The sequence below is a fragment of the Theropithecus gelada genome, chromosome 9 (genome assembly GCF_003255815.1).
Source record: "Theropithecus gelada isolate Dixy chromosome 9, Tgel_1.0, whole genome shotgun sequence".
NCBI classification, from domain to species: Eukaryota; Metazoa; Chordata; class Mammalia; order Primates; family Cercopithecidae; genus Theropithecus; species Theropithecus gelada.
Genome location: NC_037677.1, coordinates 119522892 through 119547700, shown reverse-complemented (window position 1 = coordinate 119547700; position 24809 = coordinate 119522892). Strand labels below are relative to the sequence as shown.

The 24809-nt window shown below is 41.7% G+C and overlaps 3 protein-coding genes across 9 annotated transcripts in view; 1 reads left to right on the top strand and 2 right to left on the bottom strand.

The window, feature by feature from the left end:
- Positions 1-20281, bottom strand: part of ACADSB (acyl-CoA dehydrogenase short/branched chain) — a 41781-nt gene extending 21500 nt beyond the window's left edge. The window contains exon 1 of one of the 3 annotated variants that reach the window (XM_025395986.1): positions 20123-20281. In XM_025395986.1, coding sequence (XP_025251771.1) covers positions 20123-20164 — 42 coding nt within the window. In that variant the 5' untranslated portion in view covers positions 20165-20281. Of the gene's footprint in view, positions 1-19760; positions 19821-20122 lie in introns of those variants that run through there. The other 2 variants (XM_025395987.1, XM_025395989.1) reach the window with 2 other exon arrangements.
- Positions 9810-24809, top strand: part of IKZF5 (IKAROS family zinc finger 5) — a 29604-nt gene continuing 14604 nt past the window's right edge. For 2 of the 5 annotated variants that reach the window (XM_025395992.1, XM_025395990.1), the window contains exons 1-2: positions 20344-20500; positions 22016-22166. The gene's annotated coding sequence lies outside the window, so the exon portion shown is untranslated. Of the gene's footprint in view, positions 10136-19787; positions 21358-22015; positions 22167-24809 lie in introns of those variants that run through there. The other 3 variants (XM_025395994.1, XM_025395993.1, XM_025395991.1) reach the window with 3 other exon arrangements.
- Positions 19663-20345, bottom strand: LOC112631226 (collagen alpha-1(II) chain-like). Its single transcript, XM_025395999.1, has one exon. It carries the CDS (start codon positions 20343-20345, stop codon positions 19746-19748), a length of 600 nt encoding a protein of 199 aa, XP_025251784.1. The 3' UTR covers positions 19663-19745.

Sequence of the window (24809 nt, the reverse complement as noted above, 5' to 3'; positions counted from 1 at the left end):
TTTCTCAAAAGATTTCATTCTCCAATGTACTTCACATTTCACTGACTTTTTAGAAAGGGAAACTGGAACTATAACACCACTGATGTCTAAAACTGACCATTGTCAAGAGCCTTCTCTTGTGAGGGCACAGAGCTACCTGCCCTGCCCTGAGTGGGCCCAGGGAGCTGGTGATGACATAGAGATACCTGCCCTGTGCTGAGTGAGCCCAGGCAGCTGGGCTTTTGTAATTTCCGCGGCTAATTTTTTTTTCCAGCATCTTACAGGCAGCATAAAGATTAAGAAAATAAGCTCTGAAGTCTGAAAGAACTAGTTTCAAATCCTAGCTTCTGATATTTAAGTTATGTGATCTTGGGCAAGTGATTTTTAACCTCTCAGTTAAAACCTCTCAGAATCTCAGTTTCCTTACCTGTAAAATGCAGATACCAACCTCTTGGAGTTTTGTGAGGATTAGTAAGACCATCCATAAAAGGGCTTAGCCTATAGTAAGAGCTCAATACACCGTAATAACTATTTCTACCACAGCTGCTAAGAACACAGAAGTGGAGGTGGTCATCAGAGAAATAGAAACAGTAACGATCTAGTTAACCTGCCAGCCATCATTGCTTGCCATGAGAGTGCCTTCCTGCTACAGTGTCCCAAATCCTTTAACAAATGCAGTAACATACTGAAATATGTTTTCTCAGTAGTTTTGATTACACACTGAAAAGTCAAGAAAAAGAAACTGTTCACGAGTCACTGCGTTTGAAACCACCGTCAATCTTGGCTGCATGTTGGTCAATCTTTCAACTATGTGCCTAGGAGCAGACATACTGTGCTCTGGATTCACCTGGGAACGAGAAACATCGGCCAGTCAGAAGAAAAGTGGTATGCATCTCCATTTTCCTAGCTAATTGTTTTGTTTTGTTTTCAGAAGTAGGAGTTGGTTTAGAGCAAAGTTGCATGGAACATTTTTTCTCATTAAAGACAGAGTTGGGACAGGAAAACTTTGGGCTAGAAAGGAGGACAAAAGGGACATAAGGTATTTTCTTCTTGATGAGATGGACAGGAAGAGTTAAAAAGAAGGATAAAGGAAGTGAAGTAAGAATCCAGGTGCAAAGGGGCTCAAGAAGGGGAAGAATGCCGCTAGCAGCAGCGGGAGAGAATGGTCAGTGGCAGCTGGCATGAAGAAAGAAGGAAGAAAGGGGGGAAAGAATGGAAATTAGAGGCCAGGCATGGTGGCTCACACCTGTAATCCCAGCACTTTGGGAGGCCGAGGTGGGCGGATCACCTGAGGTTGGGAGTTCAAGCCCTGCCTGACCAACATGGAGAAATTCCGTCTCTACTAAAAATACAAAATTAGCCAAGCGTGGTGGTGCATGCCTGTAATCCCAGCTACTTGGGAGGCAGAGGCAGGATAATCGCTTGAACCCGGGAGGTGGAGGTTGTGGTGAGCCAAGATTGCACCATTGCACTCCAGCCTGGACAACAAGAGCGAAACTCTGTCTCAAAAAAAAAAAAAAAAAATTGGAAATTGGAGAAGGAAGAGAGGTAAGCATGGGGGCCAAGTCTGCTCACTGGCTGGTGGTGGAGCTTTGAATGGGGTTCTTGATATATATTTGAATGAATGAAAGAATGCATCAACTAGTCTTCTTCACAAAAGGTTCATGAAACTTACCTACTACATTTCAAAAACTATAATACATTGCCCACATTTCTTACTTCTAAGGGAGATTATTTACTTCACTAAATCCATGACAGAATTCTGTGTGTCTGTTAGTTAATATATCACCTTTGTACCTAAGTTTATCTTTAAAAGAAAGCTCACGGGGCCGGGTGCAGTGGCTCACACCTGTAGTCTCAGCACTTTCGGAGTCCGAGGCAGGTAGATCATGAGGTCAGGAGTTCAAGACCAGCCTGGCCAAGATGATGAAACCCCATCTCTGCTAAAAACTACAAAAATTAGCCAGGTGCGGTGGCAGGCGCCTGTAATCCCAGCTACTCAGGAGGCTGAGGCAGGAGAATTGCTTGAACCCCGGTGGCAGAGGCTACTGTGAGCTGAGATCACGCCACAGCACTCCAGCCTGGGCGACAAAGTGAGACTCCATCTTAAAAAAAAAAAAAAAAAAAAAAAGCTCACTACTGAGAAACTTAAAAGCCAGTGGATCTTACATTAATACCTATTTTTCCCACTGACACAACTGCGAGCCTCTTGGTTTCAATACTGCTACTGACAAAGTATAGGACCATTCAAAACATAGCAGTGATTTTAGATTCATAGACATGATAACACAGACAATTGTACTTTAAAAGGTAAGAAATGGTATAGGATCACAGGGTAAGATTATTAAAGATACTCTTCATAAAATACAGTGACAATATGCTAAGTGAATGGAATCCATTTTTGAGCAAAGCATTGAGAGATATAACCTAACATTTTTCGGCAGAAGAAATTTTCCATTTATTAATACTATGACAGTCTTTAATAAAAGAAACTTTTCTTTTCCTTGCCTTTGACTACACAGCCTGATGTTTTGATGTTGATTTTCTAATGTCCCCTGGCCTTCAGTGTTGACTTCAGCCTTTGCAGCTTTGGTGTCCACTCCATCAAAATGATTTTCCACAGTTATAACCCATTGCACCACATCATCACATTTTTTTGTATAGAACAGCAATTGCTACTTGAATGGAATAATGGTTATTTATGCCTTGCCAAATACTTTCCAGAGCTTGAGTCTGATCTGTTTCTTACTCAATTGACCAGAGTTCTGTTGCACCTAGAAGTGTTGATGATCAAGTCTGGGCCTCTGTGGACAGAACAATAAAGTCCATGAACTTGGACGGGGGTAAAATTACATCCTTATTTCACTAACCTCTAACTAAAATACAGCATTTCCTTCTATTATGAATGTAAGCAACAAGTTACAGTAGTCTTAGCAGTATCTGTGACTCTGTCATCAAAAGAAATTACAGATATTTTATATCACATTGATTTGGTACAAATATCTTGAAATATTATTTGTGCTCTTCACTACTTCAAATTCACAGCAGTTATCTGTGAATAGAACTACTGCTGGATCTTATTTAATTAACAAACACACATTACTATATCACAATTAAAAAGTATTTTTTATATCCAGCATCTTTGGGGGAAAAAATAGATTTCCCTTGTAACCCTCTATATTTTATGCACTTTGAATCATTGAGAAAAGGTCTATAAACTTTACTACATTGTTGTTTATTCTTCATTCAAGACACAAAGAAGGTTAAGAACTCTTGACTGTGGAATGTTCTGGTAAAGGCTCTTTTGCCAGTTAGTAAAAGAATTGAGTTAGTTCCCTTCCTCCATTATGCTCCAGCATAATGAAGTATTGCTCTAAACATTCTTAAAGTGCTTTAAACCTAGAAGCTTTCACAATATATAAAAGGCAAAGGAAGATGTATCAGAGGTGTTGTGTTGTCTCCTGAAGCTTCTCCCCAACTACTTGACCCTTAAGAGTTAGGAAGGGTTGTGGGGAGAAAGAAGAAAATTTTTTTTTCCTTTTTTTTTTTTTTTTTTGAGACAGAGTCTCACTCTGTCACCCAGGCTGGAGTCCAATGGTACGATCTCGACTCACTGCAAGCTCAGCCTCCCAGCTTCAAGTGATTCTCATGCCTCAGCCTCCTGAGTAGCTAGGATTACAGGTATGCACCACCACACCCAGCTAATTTTTTCTATTTTTAGTAGAGATGGGGTTTCACTGTGTTGGCCAGGCTGGTCTCAAACTCCTGGCCTCAAGTGATCCGCCCACCTCGGCCTCCCAAAGTGCTGGGATTACTGGCATGAGCCACCATGCCCAGCTAAAAAGGAAAAATTCTTCTATTCTGTGGGTTGAGTATATAAATCACTGTTGCAATCACTTTGGACAATTTAGTGATAGTAAAGATAAAAACATATGCCATGGTTTGCATGTATCCCTTCTAAAATTCAGATGTTGAAATTTAATGTCATAGTATGGGGGGGGGCCTTTAAGAGGTGATTAGGTTATGAGAGTTCCTCCTTGGGAATGAGACTAAGGACAGAGGCTTAGTCCTTATAAAAGAGGCTTCACACAGCATCAGCCCAGCCCTTCCATTCTGCCAAGTGAGGATGTGGAAAGAAAGCCTTCCTCAGACAACCGAACCTGCCTGTGAATGGATCTTGGAATTCCCATCCTCCAGAACTATGAGAAATAAATTTGTTTTCTTTATAAGTACCCAGTCTTTGGTATTCTGTTACAGCAGCACAAAGTGAACTAAAACAACATATTTACACTAAGGCCCAGTAATTTTACTTCAGTTCATATGCACAAGTAGACATGTGCAAAAAGATGCAGTGATTTTTGTAAAGGCAAAAAACTAAAAATCCAATTATCTGTCAACAAAACAATGCATAAATTGTCATATATTGACACAACAGAATATCTCATAGCAGTTAAAGGGAACTAGGGAGCTACGTGGATCAACATGCATAACTCTTGAAAATACAGTATAGAGTTAAAGATGCAGTTAGCGAGAGGATTTGTTCAGGATGACAGCATTTATGTACGCTTTAAAACACCAAATGATAGTATATATTCTTATGAGGACACAAAGATATAGCAAAATTTTAAAAACACCAACAGGAAGCATACAGATGAGCTTCAGGATGGAGATTATATCTGAGGAGAGGGTGCAAGTGTGAGTTTTGTGTTAGCATTGTTTTATTTCTTTCTCTCTCTCTCTCTCTCTCCCCTTTTTTTTTTTTTTTGAGACAGAATCTTGCTTTATCACCCTGGCTGGAGTGCGGTGGTATGGTTTCAGCTCATTGCAAACTCTGCCTCCCAGGTTTAAGTGATTCTTGTGCCTCGGTCTCCAAGTAGCTGGGACTACAGGTATATGCCACCATGCCCAGCTAATTTTTGTATTTTTAGTAGAGACAGAGTTTCACCATGTTAGCTAGGCTGGTCTTGAACTCCTGGCCTCAAGCAATCCACCCACCTTGGCCTCCCAAAGTGCTGGGATTACAGGCATGAGCCAGCATGCCTGGTCTGTTTTATTTCTTTTAAAAAAATATGTAGTATTGCTTCACTTGACTAACCTTTAAAACAAATCTGTAGCAAAGGTGAGTTGTGTGTAAATGAGTATCAGTTACATTTGTTTTGGGACTTTTTCTGTATATTAGAAATATTTAACAAGAAAAAACTTTAAGAAACTTTACAGAGTTTTTTCTTTCTTTTTTAGAAATAGAGATGGGGTCTTGCTATGTTGCCAAGGCTGGCCTTGAACTCCTGGCCTCAAGATCCTGGCCCCAAGATCCTCCTGTCTTAGCCTCCCAAAGTGCTGATATTATACTTGTAAGCCATTATGCCCAGCAAAAATTGTAAGACTTAAAAGTATGTACAATTGCCTGAACCATGTATGCTTTGGGATTTCATTTTTATTATTTTATTTTTTTGAGATAGGGTCTTGCTCTGTCACTAAGGATGGAGTGCAGTGGCAGGACCATGGCTCACTGCGGCCTCTAACTCCTGGGTTCAAGCGATCCTCCCAGCTCAGCTTTCTGACTAGCTATGACTTCAGGTGTGCGACACCACACCCAGCTAATTTTTTAACTTTTTGTAGAGACAGGGTCTTGCTATGTTACCCAGGCTAGTTTCAAACTCTTGGCCTCAAGTGATCCTTCTGCGTTGGCCTCCTGAAGTGCTGGGATGACAGGCCTAAGCTACCATGCCCAGCCTGTTTTCAAAGGGATTCAAAGTAGGCTTGCTTTTAAAAGCTAGAAGTAGGTTTTAGATAATGTGCTCAGTATGCCACAGAACAATTTTAAGGATAAGATCCTAACTGCTGAATATTGTTACAATAATCAAACTAGTTTATTACAGTAACATTTACCAACTAATCTATTAGTGTCTGAGAAAGAATGTCCCTGAGATTTAAATCAGTACGTAGCCTCCCCAGACCAATCTGATTCAATTTTTACGTAGGAAAGTGGTGAGTTGTTTTTCAGTTGCCGTAGATCTCAGGTCACATAAAACTGGGCATACGCAAATGAACCAAGCATGCAACCACAGAGGGAACATAAGCGCTCGGACTGAAGAGTAAGGACTTAATTATTCTAAGAAGTGGACAGTTTATGGCAGGATCAAGGATCTAATCAGATGAGCTCTCGGGTCACACCCTGACAGGATCTGGTCAGATCATGCCTCCTGGCATCCCCTCACTGCAGCATCCAATCAGATCACACCTCATTACCCCATGCTTACAAAAACCTGATCCAGCCCCCAGCTCAGGGAGACACTGTTGTGGGAATAATCCCAGTGTTCTCCTTACTTGTTACAAGTAATAAAATCCCCTTGCTAAACCTCCTTAGTTGTGGACATTGGATTGATATTGTTTGGGTGAGGGAGAAAGGACAAGATGGAGGAAGGTGAACAAGGAGGCACAATCCATGTTGCTTCCGGGTTCTTCCTCACCAACTTTCCCAGGCGCGGGAAAATGCATCCTGCACTCAGGAGGATGCAGATCAACCGAGCATGCGCCAGGTGACGTCAATCCGAAGAGATCGAAACTTACCTGGCCACACCTATGGAGACGCCCCTATCACGCGCTTATCCTGCCCACTGCCCTCCCCCTTCCAGTACCAATGCATAAAAGTCCGCAGCCGGCAGGAGCCGGTGTGACTTCTTCCGCCCCGCGTTCGTGGACCGGGAAACCTCACTGGAGAGCGCCAGCGCGACTTCCCTGGCCCCCCTACACCTGAGGACCAGAGAACCTCGCCTGAGAGTGTGCGCATATTTGCAAATAAAAGACTGCCATTTTGTTATGTACTTTGGCCTCATGTTTAATTATTTAGCTCTCCTAAATTAAATGAAACAAAACATATCTGCCAAGGGATCATACACACCCCTTGTGCGGGAACAAGGGGTTACCACGTTGGCTGCCGTATTAGTCCATTTTCACACTGTTGATAAAGACATACCTGAGACTGGGAAGAGAAAGAGGTTTAATTGGACTTACAGTTCCATATGGCTGGGAGGGCCTCCAAACCATGGCAGGAGGCGAAAGGAACTTCTTATATGGTGGCAGTAGAAAATGAGAAAGAAGCAAAAGTGGAAACCCCTGATAAACACATCAGATCTCGTGGGACTTATTCATCATCAAAAGAATAGAACGAGAAATACTGGCCCTCACAGTTAAATTACTTCCCCCTGGGTCCCTCCCACAACATGTGGGAATTCTAGCAGATACAATTCAAGTTGAGATTTGGGTGGAGACACAGCCAAATCATATCAGCTGCATAGCTGTATCACTTGGAGAACTTAAAAAAGAGCTATCATAGCCACAACATTTAAGATTGTGATTCAAGAGTAGACTCTGCCGTGGGCATCCTTACTGCTAAAAAGCACCCCAGATCATTCCGTCGTGCAGCTTGGGCTGGAATTTGTGGTTTAACATGCATGACTTTGGAGACTGAAAACTCAACCCATCTTATGACTTTCAAAAACCAAACCATTCACTTATGGCTTAGAGTTCAAGCAATAATCTATGAACGTGCCCTACCCCATGACGTCCCTTCTCCAGTTGGCTTTAACATTTTCTCCTGGTTTTAATAGGCAACATACAAACAAGGCTCAAAAAACCTGTTATCACATCCCCATCCAGCCCACTTCTCTACCTCTCCCATAGGCAACCTCTTTTTTTAAAAACTAGCTTCTTATGTATCCTTCTAGTGTTCTCTTAAAACAAATATAAGCAAATAGGAATACACGTTCTTATTTTTCTCCCTGTCCTTTCAAAAATGTAGCATACTATGTATCCTATTCTGTGTCTTCCTTTTTTTTTTCACGTAGCAATATATTCAAGAGGTATTTGCATATTAAGACATAGAGAGCCTTTTCACTCCTTTTTAAAATTTAAATAGTTGCAAAATAGTCCACTGTGTACAAGTACCAAGCTCTTTGTTTTTAGAACTAGGCTCCACCTTAGATTGCATAAGATCTAATAAAAGTCATTAACTCTGGGGGTAGGGTAGGCTGGGGAAGGTACAACAGAACTTTTGTTGTAAGTAAACTGAAATGAGGGAGATCTTTGTGAGCATCTAGATGGTGGTGGTGGTTATGCAAATCTACATGTGATAAAATACCATAGAATGATACATTTACATATTTCTCTAACCAACCAGGTTAAATGGTGATGATAGAGGGGTTTTGAACTGACTATAGACAGATTAACAAGAGTAGAGACAAGGTTTATTTACACACGCAGTTGTGTTTTCAGAAGACTTGGTTTAAGTTTACACAATGTTTTTCCCTGCGGCTGCTGATTGGATGTTTTCAGTTTAAAATTTTCGTAATACTTTGGTGGACTATTATTAGTTCTGTTTTCTCAGAGCCTTGGCCAAAACAGTATGCTGCTTTAATATTTAAATTTTTGTGCCAATCTGATAGGTGAAAATTTGTAACACAAGGTGTTCTTTTGTTTGTTTGTCTGTTTGTTTTGAAACGGAGTCTCACTCTGTCTCCCAGGCTGGAGTGCAGTGGTGCCATCTTGGCTCACTGCAGCCTCCCCCCAAGAACTGCTTAGGTTCAAGCAATTCTCCTGATTCAGCCTCCCTAGTAGCTGGGATTACAGGTGCCCACCACCACGCCTGGCTAATTTTTGTATTTTTAGTAGAGACAGGGTTTCACCATGTTGGGCAGTCTGGTCTCCAACTCCTGACCTCAGGTGATCCACCTGCCTCAGCCTCCCAAAGTGTTGGGATTACAGGCGTCAGCCACCACCACACTGGGCCAGGCATTCTTATATTTGTGCTTCTCTTCCTATGCGTTTGAGCATGTTTTCATATGTCTACGAACTATTCGTATTTCTTTTTCTGCATACAGCTTATTCATGTTCTTTGCCCATTTTTTTATTCAATGTCTTTTTCTGTTCCCATTGATTTCTAGGAATTTTAGACAAATTAGGGAAATTGGCTCTTTGGTGGCAGAAATTGCAACTTTTAAAAAAGCCAGGGTGTGATTTGTCTTTTGACTTCACTTATAGTTTTGGTTGTTTTGCCACGCAAATACATTATTTTATTTATTTATTTATTTTTGTGACAGGGTCTCACTTTGTCACCCAGGCTGGAGTGCAGTGATGTGATCACAGCTGACTGTAGTATTGACCTCCTGGACTCAGGTGATCCTCCCACCTCAGCCTTCCAAGTAGCTGGGACTATAGATGCACACCTTTCCCAGCTAATTTTTTGTCGTTGTTGTTGTTGCGGAGACAAGGTCTCGCTATGTTGCCCAGGCTGATGTCAAACTCCTAGATTCAAGCGATCCTTGTGGCTTGGCCCCCGCAAAGTGCAGTGATTGCAGGCATGAGCGACTGTGCCTGGCCTAAAAGCCTTTTATTTTTATTAATTGCTTTTTCTTCAGGGTGATCTGGTTTAACATTTGTTTTGTTTTGTTTTTGTTTTCAAGACAGTCCCACTCTGTCACCCAGCCATGAGGGCAGTGGCACGACCACTGCTCACTGGAACCTCAACTTCCCAGGGTCAAGTGATCCTCCCACCTCAGTCCCCCAGATAGCTGGGACTGAGGCAGGAAATAGGGTCTGGAGGCAGGGAACCTAAGGGCTTCCTAGAACTAAATTAAATGGAAAGCCCCCAACCTTCTAAAGCCAAGTAAATAATTTTGTAACTCTACTTCAGCTATGGCAGGAAACATCATACACCAAGTAACCAACGGGAAACCTCGAGAGAATATTTGAATCCCAGAAAATTCTGTAACTGGGCCCTTGAGCTGCTTACTTGGGCCCGGCCCCACCCTGTGGAGCGTGCTTTCATTTTCAATACATCTCTGCTTTTGTTGCTTCATTCTTTGCTTGCTGTGTTTGTGCATTTTGTCCAATTCTTTGTTCAAAATGCCAAGAACCTGGACACCCTATACTGGAAACATATTTTGGTTAGCCAGCCCAAAGTGTGCGGTTTGTTTTTCACCTTTTCCTTTCTGCACCATCCAGGGGAATCTTCTCTCTCTCTTTTCCTTTCCAACTCAGGATCCTTGGTGGGCAGCATCTAAACATGGAGGCAACTGCAGGCTTCTGGCCAGGGCCACTCTCCAGCGTTGCCTGAAGGCCAAGGAGTGAATAAGGATAGTTGCCCTCCCTGGAAGAGGTAAGGACTCTTTTCTGTCATTTCCGGTTGTGGTCCCTGATCCCTACATGTGGCGCAGCTAATCTGGAGTGAACTCAAACACATTCGAGTTCTCTTCTTATGCTAAATTCTTCCCTTCCCCTATTTGACTGGCTAAGGACAAAAGAACCCACTCAGCCTCCAGTGCCTATCATTACAGTTCATGACTATCACTTTAGTGGAATGGGAAGCATGGGAAAGTAAGGCCTTATCAAATTATAAGGATGCTAAAAGTTGGGGATTACACCCAGGAACCAAAGGAAAGCTTATAGTAGGCCATTGCCTCTGGAGGGAAAACATGCAAAGTGGGATTGGTGCCCACCTAAGGTCAGAGACGTCTGACACTCTAAGAGTGGATCCCAAAGGGGGATGCCTCAGGGGATCGAACTCCAGACTTCAACCTCTCCAAAGGGGACACCCTAGGCAGAGGTTCTGAGGTCCAGTACTAAGCCCTCCTTAGAATTTTCTCTCACAGATGACAATGGGAAATTTTGCAATACTGTTTGGTCCCAATATTGTTTGGAATCTGGAGTTTGCTGCTGAATGGGAAAGTGGGATGGAGTTGCATGTACCCAGGCAGGTTTTTGTGCTGCTGTTCTAAGCAGGGGTCCTGGTTAATGAGTGATGCTCTCCTTTGGTGCTGTTTGGCCCCAGTGTTCTTTGGAGCCTGGGGAGGTTTGCCCTTTAAAAACCAAACTGCCATGGAAACTGCTTTACCCACAATTTTGGTTCACAGCCTTCATTGGATTATCTATTGGGGCATACAAAGTAAAACTGTTAAGCCTGTATTGCTATCTCACGGCTAGAGTTCCGAGGTAAAAGCTATTGGATCTTTTTGTGTGTGTGTGTGTGTGTGTGTGTGTGTGTGTGTGTGTGTGTACCTGTCTAGATGTGTTTATTTGTATATATACTTACTATTAAATGTTGTGTCTACCAAATTGGCTTATAACTAAAAGATAAATTAAGTACACAAGTCTAAGAAAATTTCAAGTTCACATGACTTAAGTATAAACAAGCTGGTTTGAAAACTATTGATAAAACAAAACTAGAAATGCCTTCAGAATTGTCAACATACATTTTTTTCTGGATTTTATATTTGTCTCCACTAGATATTTTGAGGTGTCAGGGTTTGGCATACAAGATTATAAAACTATAAACCCAGCCAAAACAAAATGATCTTGATTTGCATGTCTTTTTTTTTTTGGGCAAATGAGAGTAATTTAATGTTGTTAGCCAAGTCTTCTGAGTTATCGGTAAAAATATCTGTGTATTTAACTTTGAGGCTCTTACTTAGGTTTAGGTGAGCACTGGATGTTCACTGGCTATTAAAACAATTATAGTGTCTAATATTTCAGTTTGCAGAAGTAATCCAGATAAACTGTTGAAAATGAAGGAATTGAGTACAGTAAACGGGATAAATGTTTTAGGTAAACTTTTTTGGGTAAATTAAAATCTTAATTTTGATGCTCATTTACTATCTGGGTCATTTTCAATTAAGAAAGGGTTGTGATATGGGGAAATATGTTTCTAAAATTGTGCAAATGTTCTTATCTATAAATGCCCATATCTGATACTTCAGAATTTCTTGTGTTTTTTTTTTATGGTTTCATTAAAGTTTCAGGTTACTAAGGATATCCTTGGGTTACTAAGGATAAGAATTCTAATTAACACATAATTCTGAATACAAAATACGCCAGAAAGGGTTGTGTTATTAGTGAGAAAAAGTAGAATTTTGTGTAATTCAGAAGTTATCTAAAAGTTAGTTCAAATTACAGATTTGAAAAGGTTCCCTCATAACCATGTGCAGTACTTTCTCTCAGTCTCCACCACCCAGACCAGGAATTTTGGCGTTCATGTCATAGTTAGCTGTAAAATCATCTTAAGTAGTTGGAAGTCTTTGCAAACTCAAAATTAACTACTCTAGACTCCTTCTGGGAGGGGCAATGGAGATTGTCCAATGCTGTGGCTCAGTAGCTGTGGCTTCACCGTTTTACAGTGGTGTCACAGGTTCAATCCTGGCTTGGGGAATGAGTCGTTTCTGGTTTGATATCTGTGTGACATTTGCCATTTGCTGATTCTCTTCCCCTCCATGAACTGGCTCAAATGTTCCTTTCTCTGAGCACCTGGGAGGTTACCTTTGGTAAAGTTCAAAGCCAGAAATACTGGCCACTTGGCATGGCTAGAACTGGGTAATAGGAGATTTAAAAGGATTTTTTTTTAATAGAGCACTATGGTTAAAAGCCTAATTAAGACAGAGCAAGACTATTCTCAAAAAAAAAAAAAAAAGCCTAATTAAAAGTGGATATTTAAGCTATATGTATACTTTAAAGGCCTTTACGTATTTTTTTTTCTTTTCTTGGATCTTGTTTTGCTGGAAAGAAGTTCTTTTTTATTTTTATTCTCTTCACAGTTGACTATTTTTCTCCGTTTCATCTTGCCACTCTTAATGCACACATGAGAGGCCCTAAGATAACTTCGGAGAGCATGGGACTCCTTGGGAAAAACAGAAAAGTAACCAAGGACCCTATTTTGGGGGGAAAACCCTGTTTTCCTCAGAACCCCAAGAATTAAAAGTGCTATGATAGATCCCTCTCAAAATCTATTCTTGTCTTCCAGTTATACCTGCTTATTAAGCCGTAGAAACTGTGTGTTTTCCTGGCTCTGTTTTGTGAAGAGCTCCACCCTGAGGCCAGTAATCCAATTAGTAGATTGACAGATGAAAAATCTTACAACTACTGCATCTTTTGTCTATCTGTGTAGTTATATATGTGTTATGTGTGTGATGTTTATATAAAAAAGACATGCAAGTTGTGTAAAGAAAGTAAAATATGTTTTTGGTAAAAGATTATAAGAAGCCATGGGAATGTAAATTTTTGCCTAGACGGTTAAAGGATTGTTTTCAGTTAAATAAGATAAAGCTAAAGGTTTGAATAAGTTGTGGAAGGTTTGTAAAAATTAATCTTGTAAAAGAAATTCTCTGTGTGAACACACTGACTACATTCAAAAGGGTATTATTTTATTTTTCCAAAAATTGAGCATTGGAATAAAAGCACAAGGTTTTCTTAAGGCACTGATCTGCTCTTTAACAAAAATGTATAAAGAGGTTATGAGAATCCCATCTTATGGTCATTCTGATTAAGATTGAATGGATTTGTCTATAAGGTTTCATTTAAAAAATAAAATACTGGGGTTGATATTAACGGTGGACCAATGCAGGGGGGAAATTTGGCTTTCTCTCCCTTGAACAAAATTTTCATGTAATTGTAAAAGATAATGAAATACCCAAGCCAGAATTGAACCTGTGACACTATTATTGCCTTGCAAATAAACTACTGAATAGAAGAAGAAGACAGGAGACAGATGTTTGGAAAGCTAAGTCTTCTTATTTATTTATTTATTTATTTATTTATTGAGATAGAGTCTTGCTCTGTTGCCCAGGCTGGAGTGCAGTGGCACGATCTCGGCTCACTGCAACCCCCACCTCCCAGGTTCAAGCGATTCTCCTGCCTCAGCCTCCCAAGTAGCTGGGATTACAGGCACATGCCACCACACCCAGTTAATTTTTGTATTTTTAGTAGAGACGGGGTTTCACCATGTTGATCAGGCTGGTCTGCTGGCAGTATGGCAACCATTTCAAAATATGTCAAAGTATATTTTGGGGTTAAATATTTTGATTTGCTGCACTGGCAAGGGAGATGAGAAAATGGATCTCTCATACATTGTTTTGGGGAATGTAAAATGGTACAGTCACTCTGGAAAACAGTTTAGCTGTTTCTTATGCAATTATCATATGACCCAGCAGTTGTACTCTTTTGTATTTATTCAAGAGAAGTAAGAACATAAGTTCAAAGACCTGTGTACAAATGTCCACAGCAGCTTTAGCCACAACAGTAAAAAACTGGAAACAGTCCAGATGTCCTTCAGTGGGTGAATGGTTAAATATCTGTGGTACATCCCTATCATGGTGCAGGGACCCATTTGGAATCCCAGAGTTGGCATAATGCTTCTTTTAAGCTGAAGACATCTGAGATTCAACAAGTGGAGGAAAAGCCTTCCAGGAGCTTCCCTTATCTGACTAAAACCACCGACCTCCAGGAAATGAGGCTATCAGAAATTCCCCCTACTGGGGAGTTTTTGGCCCTGAAGATGGATAGGCAAATGTTATTACACAATTTCTTACCACCTATTTGTTTTCCTAAAAATCTGTTTGTCTTTCCCAAGGGGACCTATTTGTTTGTCCTATAGAGGCCCTTTCTCCCCCTTCCTTTATATACCTAAGGATATTATTAGGTACATAAAGGTTAGGATAGTGTTACCACAGGGGCAAATCAGATAACAAGATGCAGGATCTCTCTGTATTTCTTTTTATAACTGCATGAAAAGATGTAAATATAGATATATAAACATGTAAATATAGGTATAAATATAGGTATATAAACCCTTTAACCATTTAATGAGCCAGGTGCTTGCTCATTATGCATAGGAAATAAACCTTTTACTACTGTTAATCTGTCTTTTGTTATTTAATTTCCAAGCCCCAATCACTGAACCCAAGAGGGTGGATAAACATTTTTTCCTTCCCCTACAATAAATTCTATTCAGCAAAAAAACAAAAAAAAGACTGGATGATTCTATTTATCTAATATTCTTGAAATGACAAATTTATAAAGCTAGAGATTAGTGTTTACCGGGGATTAGAGACCAGGACAGGAGGTTAGGGGTAGCGAGTGGTTGTAAGAGGACAAACAACACAATCCTTACACTGTTGGAACTGTCTGTAGCTTGACTATAGCGGTGGATACACAAACATATGTGATAAAACTGCACAGTCCTACACACACATATACATGTAAAACGGAATATCTGAAAAAGCTTGGTGTGTCGTATTGTAAAAGTTGTCAGAATCAAAATGGAGTCACTAATGTAAAACAAAAAAACAAACAGACACAACAACCTTGACAAATAGAGTGAGGGAAGGCCATGAAAAAAGGGTTCTCATATTTGCAAGCCTGATAAAAAACTATCACCAAAGATTGCAAACACTAAAATATTGCACAAAGGCCATCACAACCTTACAGAAAAAATACTTCTGCAAGGCCTATCCGCCCCAGTAACTGCCTGTCCAACCCCGGACCTGCATCATCCTTGTTACTGATCTTGTAGCCAACTATAATTATTTTAAAACAATTATGTAATCCTAGGGCACGTGTATTTCCATTGCAATGCTCTATTCCCAAATAAGCATCTTTTCTTTCAGAGAGCCTCTTTCTGTTATTTAGGTTCACAGTATCAATGTCAATTTCTTGGTTGTGATATTGTACTATAGTTTGGTAAAGCGTTACCACAGGGGCAAATCAGATAACAAGATGCAGGATCTCTCCGTATTTCTTTTTATAATTGCATGAAAATCTACAATTATCTGAAATGAAGTTTAAACAAATTCTCTCACCACCCCCAAAGGAAAATTAAACTACTTTATGGGCTTTAAAATTACAGGAATTGATATGGCTTATGAGAATTGTGTCAACAATTTATTAGAATTTAATGAAAAAACACTTAACACTATATTCAGTTTTGATTTTGATTTCCTATGCCAAATTGTTTATACCTGCTTGATATGGTTTGGCTGTGTCCCCACCCAAATCTCATCTTGAATTGTAGCTCCCATAATCCCTATGTGTCATGACAGGGACCCAGTGGAAGGTAACTGAATCATGGGGGTGGGGTGTTCCCATGTTGTTCTCATGATGGTGAGTAAGTCTCACAAGATCTGATTGTTTTATAAAGGGCAATTCCTCTGCACTTCTCTCTTGCCTGCCACTATGTAAGATGTGCCTTTGCTCCTCCTTCACCTTCCTCACCACAATTGTGTGGCCTTGCCAGCCATGTGGAACTGTGAATCCATCAAACCTCTTTTTCTTTATAAATTACCCAGTCTTGGGTATGCCTTTATTAGCAGTGTGTCAATGGATTAGATTTTAAGTTGATCCCAATTTCATATCCCCAAGCCAAAACTTCTACACCAGAATCTGTCCAACCTCTGCTTGCTTTCTCCAGAAATAATAGCTTCAGTTTTAGGTATTCTCCAAAACTGCTAAAAACACAACTTTTCCCATCTACCAGTCTCTGATTCTTCATTCTAGTCTTTAGGAGTTCCTAACAATGCCTTGCCCTTTTAAGAATCAGGCACAGTGGCTCATGCCTGCAATCCCAACACTTTTGGAGGCCAAGGCAGGAGGATCACTTGAGTCCAGGAGTTTGAAGCTGCAGTGAGCCATGATCTGTATCACTGCACTCCAGCCTGGGTGACAGAACAAGATCCTGTCTCTAAAAAACTAACAAACTAACTTAATTAATTTTAAAAATAGCTAATGTTTACTGAGGATTTGTTATGAGTCAGCTGTTCTAAGTATTTAAGAACATTTATGATGAGTCAGCTGTTCCAAGTTCTCAGGCTAAGAGGTGTGTCATTCCATAGAGAAAGGCAAGAGGGTGAGAGAGGGTAAGAGAGAGTGAGAAATGAGGGGAGAGAAAGAGAGAGCAAGAGAAGGCCAAAGTTGTCCTTTTATGAGGAACTCACTCTCTCGAAACCAGCATTAATAATTTACAAGGCCAGTTCCCCTATGACCCAAACACTTCCCATTAGGCCCCCCACTCAAAACCTCTGCACTGGGGGTCAAGCTTCCAACACATGAATTTTGGGGGACACGTTCAAACCATTTGTGCTCTCTCTACCTGTATGCCAAATACATGTCCAAAAAAAATACTTCTGATTTTGTTGAAGAGCAAAAAGTTGAACAACAAGAATTATATCTATTTTGGCAGCTGCTGTCTAGCAGATGTTCAGAGAATTAACTGAACAAGAAATCACCTCAAGGATATTTTTCAAGAATCACTTCTTGGCTGGGTGCAGTGGCTCATGCCTGTAATCCCAGCATTTTGGAGAGTGAGGTGGGAGGATCGCTTGAGGCCAGGAGTTCCAGATGAGCCTGGCCAACACAGTGAGACTTCATCTCTACAAAACACTTTAAAAATTAGCCAGGTGTGGTGACACATGCCTGTGGTCCCAGCTCCCAGGAAGCTGAAGTCAGAGAATCACCTGAGCCAGGAGTTCAAGGTTATGGTAAGCTATGATCATGCCACTGCACTCTAGCCTGGGCAACATAGTGAGCCCTTGTTAAAAAAAAAAAAAAAAAAAGAATCATCTCTTAAAAGACATCAAGCGGCCTGGTGTGGTGGCTCACGCCTGTAATCCCAGCACTTTGGGAGGCCGTGGCAGGTGGATCACGAGGTTAAGAGTTCGAGACTAGCCTGGCCAAAATGGTGAAACCACATCTGTACTAAAACTACAAAAATTAGCCGGGCATGGTGGCAGGCACCTGTAATCCCAGCTACTTGGGCAGGAGAATCACTCGAACCTGGGTGGCATAGGTTGCAGTGAGCTGAGATCGCGCCACTGCACTCCAACCTGGGCGACAGAGTGAGACACCGTCTCAAAAAAAAAAAAAAAAAAAATGATATCAAGCTACATTAAAATGCTTTGGAACCACAGGTTAACTACAAGGTCCAATTCTCCACTAACTGGCTTGCTTAGACCAAATGGACAGGGCAGTTCTAATCCATCTGCAGGACTAGGAGAGACCTTCTGAGAAGGCCAGTGTTGCAATCTGATTGTTGTGTGACTCGGGAACACTGGTTATTGCCTCCGAGTTCATTTGCAAAATGAAGCCACTAATATACCTAATTCAGAAGTTTACAGGAAGAGTAAATAGGGTAGTGAGTGTAAAATGCTGTCCCTGGTCTACAATAAGTGAGTAAATGCTAGCTCTCTATTTGCCTCTGGATAGAAACCAAAATTAGCCCTACCTTGCATTTCTTCCCACTCCACGCCACCTGTGTCCACAGCAATCTATTTACCCTGTGGCACTAGGAAACTCCAAAGCTCTTGGCCTTCAATGGCTCCTCACAATCCAAAAGGATCAATCCCCAATTCCCTAAAATGGCCTCAGTCCCCTTTGGTTGCAGTTTTCTGACCACTCCTTTCCCCTCCTAAAGTCTAACCCAGCTTCCAAAGACCCTATCACTTCCCAATAGTCCTAGTCATTTCTATCTTCTGAATCTGCACGCAGATGGTAGCCCCTTAGGATTTGTTCCACACCTACGTGATATGAGGTTAGTTCCATATAGTTCTAACCCCTTCTCTGAAAGATAAACTTCTTGAAGGTAGAGTGTTTTACTCATTATTATATCTGCCGTAGCACACAATGCTTTGTGCATGGCAGTAAGAGCTGATATTTATCGAGAGCTGACTATATGCCAAGCACTATTCTAAGTGCCTCACATGAACATATGAACTCATTTAATTTTGACACCAGTTTTGGAATAGGCACAATTATTCTCTCCATTTACAGATCGGAAAACCGAGACCCAAAGCATAACCTGTCCAAGCTTATACCACTAGGAAGTGAGAGGGCCTGGGTTCAGACCCAAGCAGCCTAGCTGCAGAACCCACGTTCTTAACCACTATGCTACAGTCGACGTTCAATAAATTTGGCTAATTTATGTAAAAGAGCTTAAAAAACTATAAAGGACTATAAGCCACAATAAACCAAAAGTCCAAACAAAATAGGCTTTTGATATCTGTAAGGAAGGGGAGACAGTAGTATATGAAGGTTAAGTTTAGAATCAGACCAGAGTTCGAATACCAGCTCTATCACTTTCTATCTGTGGGCAAGTTATTCTTTTTCAGCATCAACCACTGCATCTGCAAGATTAAACTACCTGTTGAGATGATTGTGAGAATTGAGATGACTCAGGTAGAATGAGAACGTGCCTACCACAGATTATGTGGTCAATAAATTTTGGCTCTAAAACAAAGTCAAATGGTAAAACCAAGGAAATTTTCTTTGCTAAGTTATTAACCAACAATTATAAACAGTATTAAACAATAATCACTTACTATTTTTTTATTGTATTTCAGGCCTGTAAAACAAATAACATTAATTATCTCTAATGAGTAAAAAGGTAAGAGTTCTGCCTCTGGGCATAAGACTGGAGCAGCAGTTGGAAAGCCCAACTCATTAAAGCAAATGCAAAGGAAACACGAAAAGCACACGTAAGCAGTGGGAAAATTCCCAGTGAAGTGTACTGACAAACACAAGTGTATCCAAATGTGTATGTTCTGGAAAGCATGCTATATAATAGGTCCAAGGGATGAAGAGCATAGTATGTTTAACACAGGGGCTGTTAAAGAACCAACACTTTGTGTAGGTGCAGAGATCAGAATTAAGCACAAAAGGCTGGTTTCAGCTTAAGTTCATGGAAGAGGGACCGGCACAGGCTCCCCTGGGCCGCGGTGAGTCTATCCACGGAAGAAACCCGGCTCCAGACATAAGATAAGGGGCAGAGGGAACTCTATCCCTGGCCGGGAAGCCCGAACAACTCTGAAGTCCCTTACTACCTTTGAGCGGGGCCGCGGAAGGAAGAACAGGGAGACACCCTGCTCAGAATGAGACTGGGCCTATATTTTAACAATCTTTTTTGGGGGGAGGGGGTGTGAAATATAAACACTGGGGAAAGGTGGGTTAGGGCATCAGGGAGGTAACACCTGTGCAAAATGTATCCAGAGATCCAGAGATCCAGAGATCAAGACTCGGTTGTTCTCAGGACGCAACGGCCTGCAAAGGACATCTTGTTGACGCGACCCTCCGACTCCACTGAAGGCGCTTGCTCCGCCAAAGCAGCTTCTAGACAGCCCCGACCCCCTTGCCACCAGCTGCCGCCCCCAGAGGCCTGAAGGGGGTCGGGGTCGTGGGCTGCCCGCGGGTAAAGGGTCTGGGGAGATGGGCCCACGACGTGGAGAGGGGCTCAGGCTGGCGCCCCGAGGCCCGTTAGAAGGCTCTGCCAGCTGTGATGCCAGGGGCCAAGGTCGCCCTGGGCCCCCAGGACGCCAGCCTCGAACGCACTCACCAGCCTGCTGCCACGCAGCAGCCGCACTGCCAGGCTTTCCATCGTCGCCGCAGGCCTCTCGGTTTAGCGCCTCTGGGTAACTAGTCAGCCTGTGGGAGCTACGCGAGCTAGGCCCCGCCCACTCAGTACCCGCCCCGCACACACCCCCCCTTAATCCCTGCCCACTGCTGCCTACGGAACCCCGAGAGAGACAAACAGGCCCCTCCTCGTTTTCGCCCTCCATCCTGTTCACGCGAGACTTGAGCAAGGCAGGGGGGCGGGAAGGGAGTCGGAGACACAACAAAGATGGCGGCGGCGACTGCGACGGTGACGAAGACGGCGGCGGCGGCGACGGCGTTGAACAAGGCGGTGTGGTTTACTCGATGCAGTTGTCAGGAGGTAAGTAGCAGGCTGCCGGCTCGGACGGCGGCGACGCGGCGGGACAGGGCGGATAAGAAGGAGCGGCCGGAGGCGAGAGCTGGGTTCGCCGCGGGCCGGTTGATCCGGCGAGAGACTCAGTTCAGCGGAGGGTCGGGCGTGGTCGGTAGGCGGGCAGGTGATGGCCCGGGACCTCCTTAGCCGGAGTGCGGTGGACTGCGGCGCCTATGGCCACGAGAACCCTGAGGGAGCGGGGTCTCCTGCTGTCGGCGCCGTCGAGCAGGACCTCGGAGGCTCCGAGGTGGGGACTGCTGCTTGGTTCTGACAGGTGGTTCTGCGGGAGGCGTCCGGAGATTTGCGTCTTCACGGGGTCCCAGGGGCGAAGGGAGTCAGGCGGGCGCGGGTCTCCTAGGTGTTTCGAATCCTGGCGAGGATGTCGCTCCGAATCCTGGTGAGGCTGCCGCCCCGACGCCGGTCCCAGGCTGCTCGTTGGGAGAAGGACGTTTAAAGCCTTCGTATTTTATCTAATGATCCTGCCCGGATCCGTCTCTACTGCATGGGCACCCTTATTTTAGGAACATGTGAGATTTGAGAAAGACATTGTAGCAAATAACTATTCGGGTTCATTCGGGGTTTAGATCTCTGGATAAACTGTGTGGAGTGCGAGTAGCCAAGCCTAGCATGCTCGATTACTGGATCTGAAGCTAAAAGAGTTCTAGCAAACACTAACCACGTGGCCTACTTAAAGTCCCCCTGATGTGCTGGTCAGAACCCGAAAGAGATGTGACAAGCGGGAGAAGAAATAAAGGCGTCTTAAATTATGTGATATGAGGAAATTCAGTTTTGAAAGAATAGAACTTATTTAAAACTACTTAAACGTCAGAACTAACAATTTCAAAAATTCAATTTAATTTTTATTTATGTCATGTTGTCACAACAGCTAGAGGTTATTATTATTGATGAGAGTTCGTTACAGTGAATTGAAATGTCTGGTGTTATTTTCCCCTAGCGGTCTAGGATGTTTCCCAGAAAACCGTAACTGTTTTGTGTTGTGATAGGATAAAAAGAATGGGATTCAGATATGCCCTTATCGGATGTGCATGTTTTTTTTGTTTTTTTTTAAAGCCCTTTCCCATTTCCCTACTTAGGACTAATGGATTGTTTTTATGCAACTATAGCTGTTCAGCCGTCCTAGGCTTGACCGTTTTAGAAGTGTACTGTGACTAAATGAAGTTAATTTTAATTTCGTTAAACTGAAGTTTAACTTAAATTTAGACATTAAAAATCTTGCCAAAAACGAATCCACCAGTGAGAAAACGATAGTCACACCAGTTATTCTTTGGTGATCCTATGGAGTTTTTGCTGAAGTGAAGCTACTGCTTTGTTCTTTGATTATCTGTCAGTTCGTTTTCTTTTCAGCTAATGTAATGATAAGATTGGCATAAGTTATTAGCTCATTCAACCTGTAGATGCTAATTACGTTCTTATCTTAAAGGTTTTGATTTGTGGTGTGCTCTTTGTTTGTTTTTTATGCAGACCTCTGTATGGCTTTTCAATTTTAGTTGAAATTCTCTCTCCATGGCCTTTTGGAGTCGCTTGCTGTATCTCCAGAGTAAATTTCAATTACTCTACATTTCCTCAATGTTGGAGTGGCAAGAAAAAGGAGGAACTGATTTGGGGTGAAAAGGTTAGATTGTATAATTTCTCTTCTGATTTCTTTCAGCATGGTTTTACTTATATTTTATTTTTATGTTTTGATTTCTGATTTCTCAGAGCCTCATAATTTCCTTTTTTGCCTTCAAGAGTTTTTGACAGTTCTGAAATCAGGAATTATGTTCTAATTATTTTTGAAGGCCCATATTACTCCATAGAAACCAATCCTTATTTGTCAGCGTTGACTGTTTATATGTGTTCTATAGCAGAGTAAATCTCAGTGACCATAATTATTAGGCTATGGAGAGTAAACACATCTATTGAACTGTAATCACTTTATGTGTATAGGCCTGCCTAACCCATACATTATTATGTAAGTTAGTTGCTAATACTGTATTCTTCCTTATGGCTACCCATGAGAAGTAAGACTTCTCATGAATGCTAGGTGAAGGAAACATATCCTGCTGTTCCCTAATCATGGTCTCAAAATTCTCCCACAGTTTATAAAAAAGGTAGAAGGAAGATAGGTCAGAGAGCCTCTTCTCTGGTTGTTTCATAGTTGTGAATGCCTCCTAATTTGCATTTCAGTGCCTGTGTTTTAAATTATTAGGTACTGGTTAAGAGGTGGGGGGGGAGTGCACATATATACACATACATAATTGTGTGTGTGCATGTATATATGCTTGCATTGATCAACTGCTTTACATTTATGAGACTGAAGAAGAAAGATCAGAGGACTTCATACAAAATAAATCCTTTATCAGAAACCAAGGAAGATCGGAAATTAGCTTAAATTATCTACTTGAGGTAGAGGTTTTCCTGTCCTTTGGGATATCAAAGCTTAATTATCATACACCTCTTTTTCCCCTACTGGCTTGCGTAGCTTCTGGTTGTTTTCTAAAAGCATTAATTTTGAGCTTTAAATAATAATTTGGGGGACGCTACTGGCATGATAATACTTTAGGTATACCCTAGTCAGTTTCTATATAGATATCCACGTACACCCCATGGAATTTCATACTAAATTCAACGTAACTTTAATCAGAATAATCACAGGAAGGACTTGAGAATTTTGCTGTATCATAAGGAACAATCATCATAAAGTATGGGAATATTGTTCTCTTTGGTTGATACGATTAGACATCTTAGTTCAGGTTGCTATGATGAATTACCATAGACTGGGTGGTTTAAACAAACACTTATTTTTCACAGTTCTGGAGGCTGGGAAACTTAATATCAAGGTGCCAAGAGATCAGGTATCTGGGGGAGGGCTTGCTTTCTGGTTGTATCCTCTCATGGCAAAGAGCAGACAGGAAGCAAGATCTCTGAGATCTCTTCACAAGGCACTAATCCCATTTAGAGGACTTCACATTTATAACCCTATTATCTCTCAAAGGCCCCACTCCAGATACCATCAAATTAGGGGTTAGAATTTCAACATATCAGCTTTTAGGGACATAAACATTCAGTCCATGACAATACCAGCAGAAAGAGTACATCTGAGTTGTAATAACACCACCCACATCTATAATAATACTGGAGAATACTTAAGTATATTTCTTGTTTAGATGACATGATATCACACATTGAAATTTTGTGTAAAGTAAGTAATTTTTTGGCTAACTCCAAGGTATTGAGTTCATGTCCCGTATGGGAAAGATACCACTAAAAAAATTATAGTTTGTGGATTTTCTAAAGTATATTTTATTATGTTTGCAAAGGTTTTAAAATTTATCAATGCCTTAGAGGCATCTCTGGGTATCAGTTAATTTGTGGAATTCCTAGATTAAACTTTGAGACCTGAGACTGATGATAATTACATTAAAGACAGGAAAATGACTCGGATAGAAAACCTTTATTTTCTTTCTATAAGAGGAAGTCTTTTGTAGTTGCAGAATTTTTTTTTTTTTTTTTTTCTTTTTAAAAAGTAGAGATGAAGTCTGGCTCTGTTGCCTGGACTGGTCTTGAACTCCTGAGCTCAGGCAGTCCTCCCACCTCAGCTTCTGAAAGTGCTGGGATTATAGGCATGAGCCACCATGTCCAGCCTAGTTTCAGAATTATTACTATTTTTCAATTTATTGTGCTTAGAAATACTGACTTGAGATGTAGAAAGCTGAGTTTTGAGCCCAAGACACTACTTTGCTTTAGGCACCTTTCATTCATATGTGTCTGCTATAGACTTGGGCTTTGCGAGCACCTGTCATACCCTGTCTATATGGTCTGCTATAGACTTGGGCTTTGCGAGCACCTGTCATACCCTGTGTATATGGTCTACTGTAAACTGGGGATTTGCGAGCACCTGTCATACCCTGTGTATATGGTCTACTGTAAACTGGGGATTTGCGAGCACCTGTCATACCCTGTGTATATGGTCTGCTATAGACTTGGGCTTTGCGAGCACCCGTCATACCCTGTCTATATGGTCTACTATAGACTGGGGCTTTGCGAGCACCTGTCATACCCTGTGTATATTGTCTACTATAGACTGGGGCTGTGCGAGCACCTGTCATACCCTGTGTATATTGTCTACCGTAGACTGGGGCTTTGTGAGCACCTGTCATACTCTGTGTATATGGTCTACTATAGACTGGGGCTTTGTGAGCACCTGTCATACCCTGTGTATATGGTCTACTATAGACTGGGGCTTTGTGAGCACCTGTCATACCCTGTATATATG

Excerpts from the sequence above, each read along its gene's own strand:
- LOC112631226 (XM_025395999.1), bottom strand. The coding sequence starts at position 20,345 with ATGGAGGGCGAAAACGAGGAGGGGCCTGTTTGTCTCTCTCGGGGTTCC.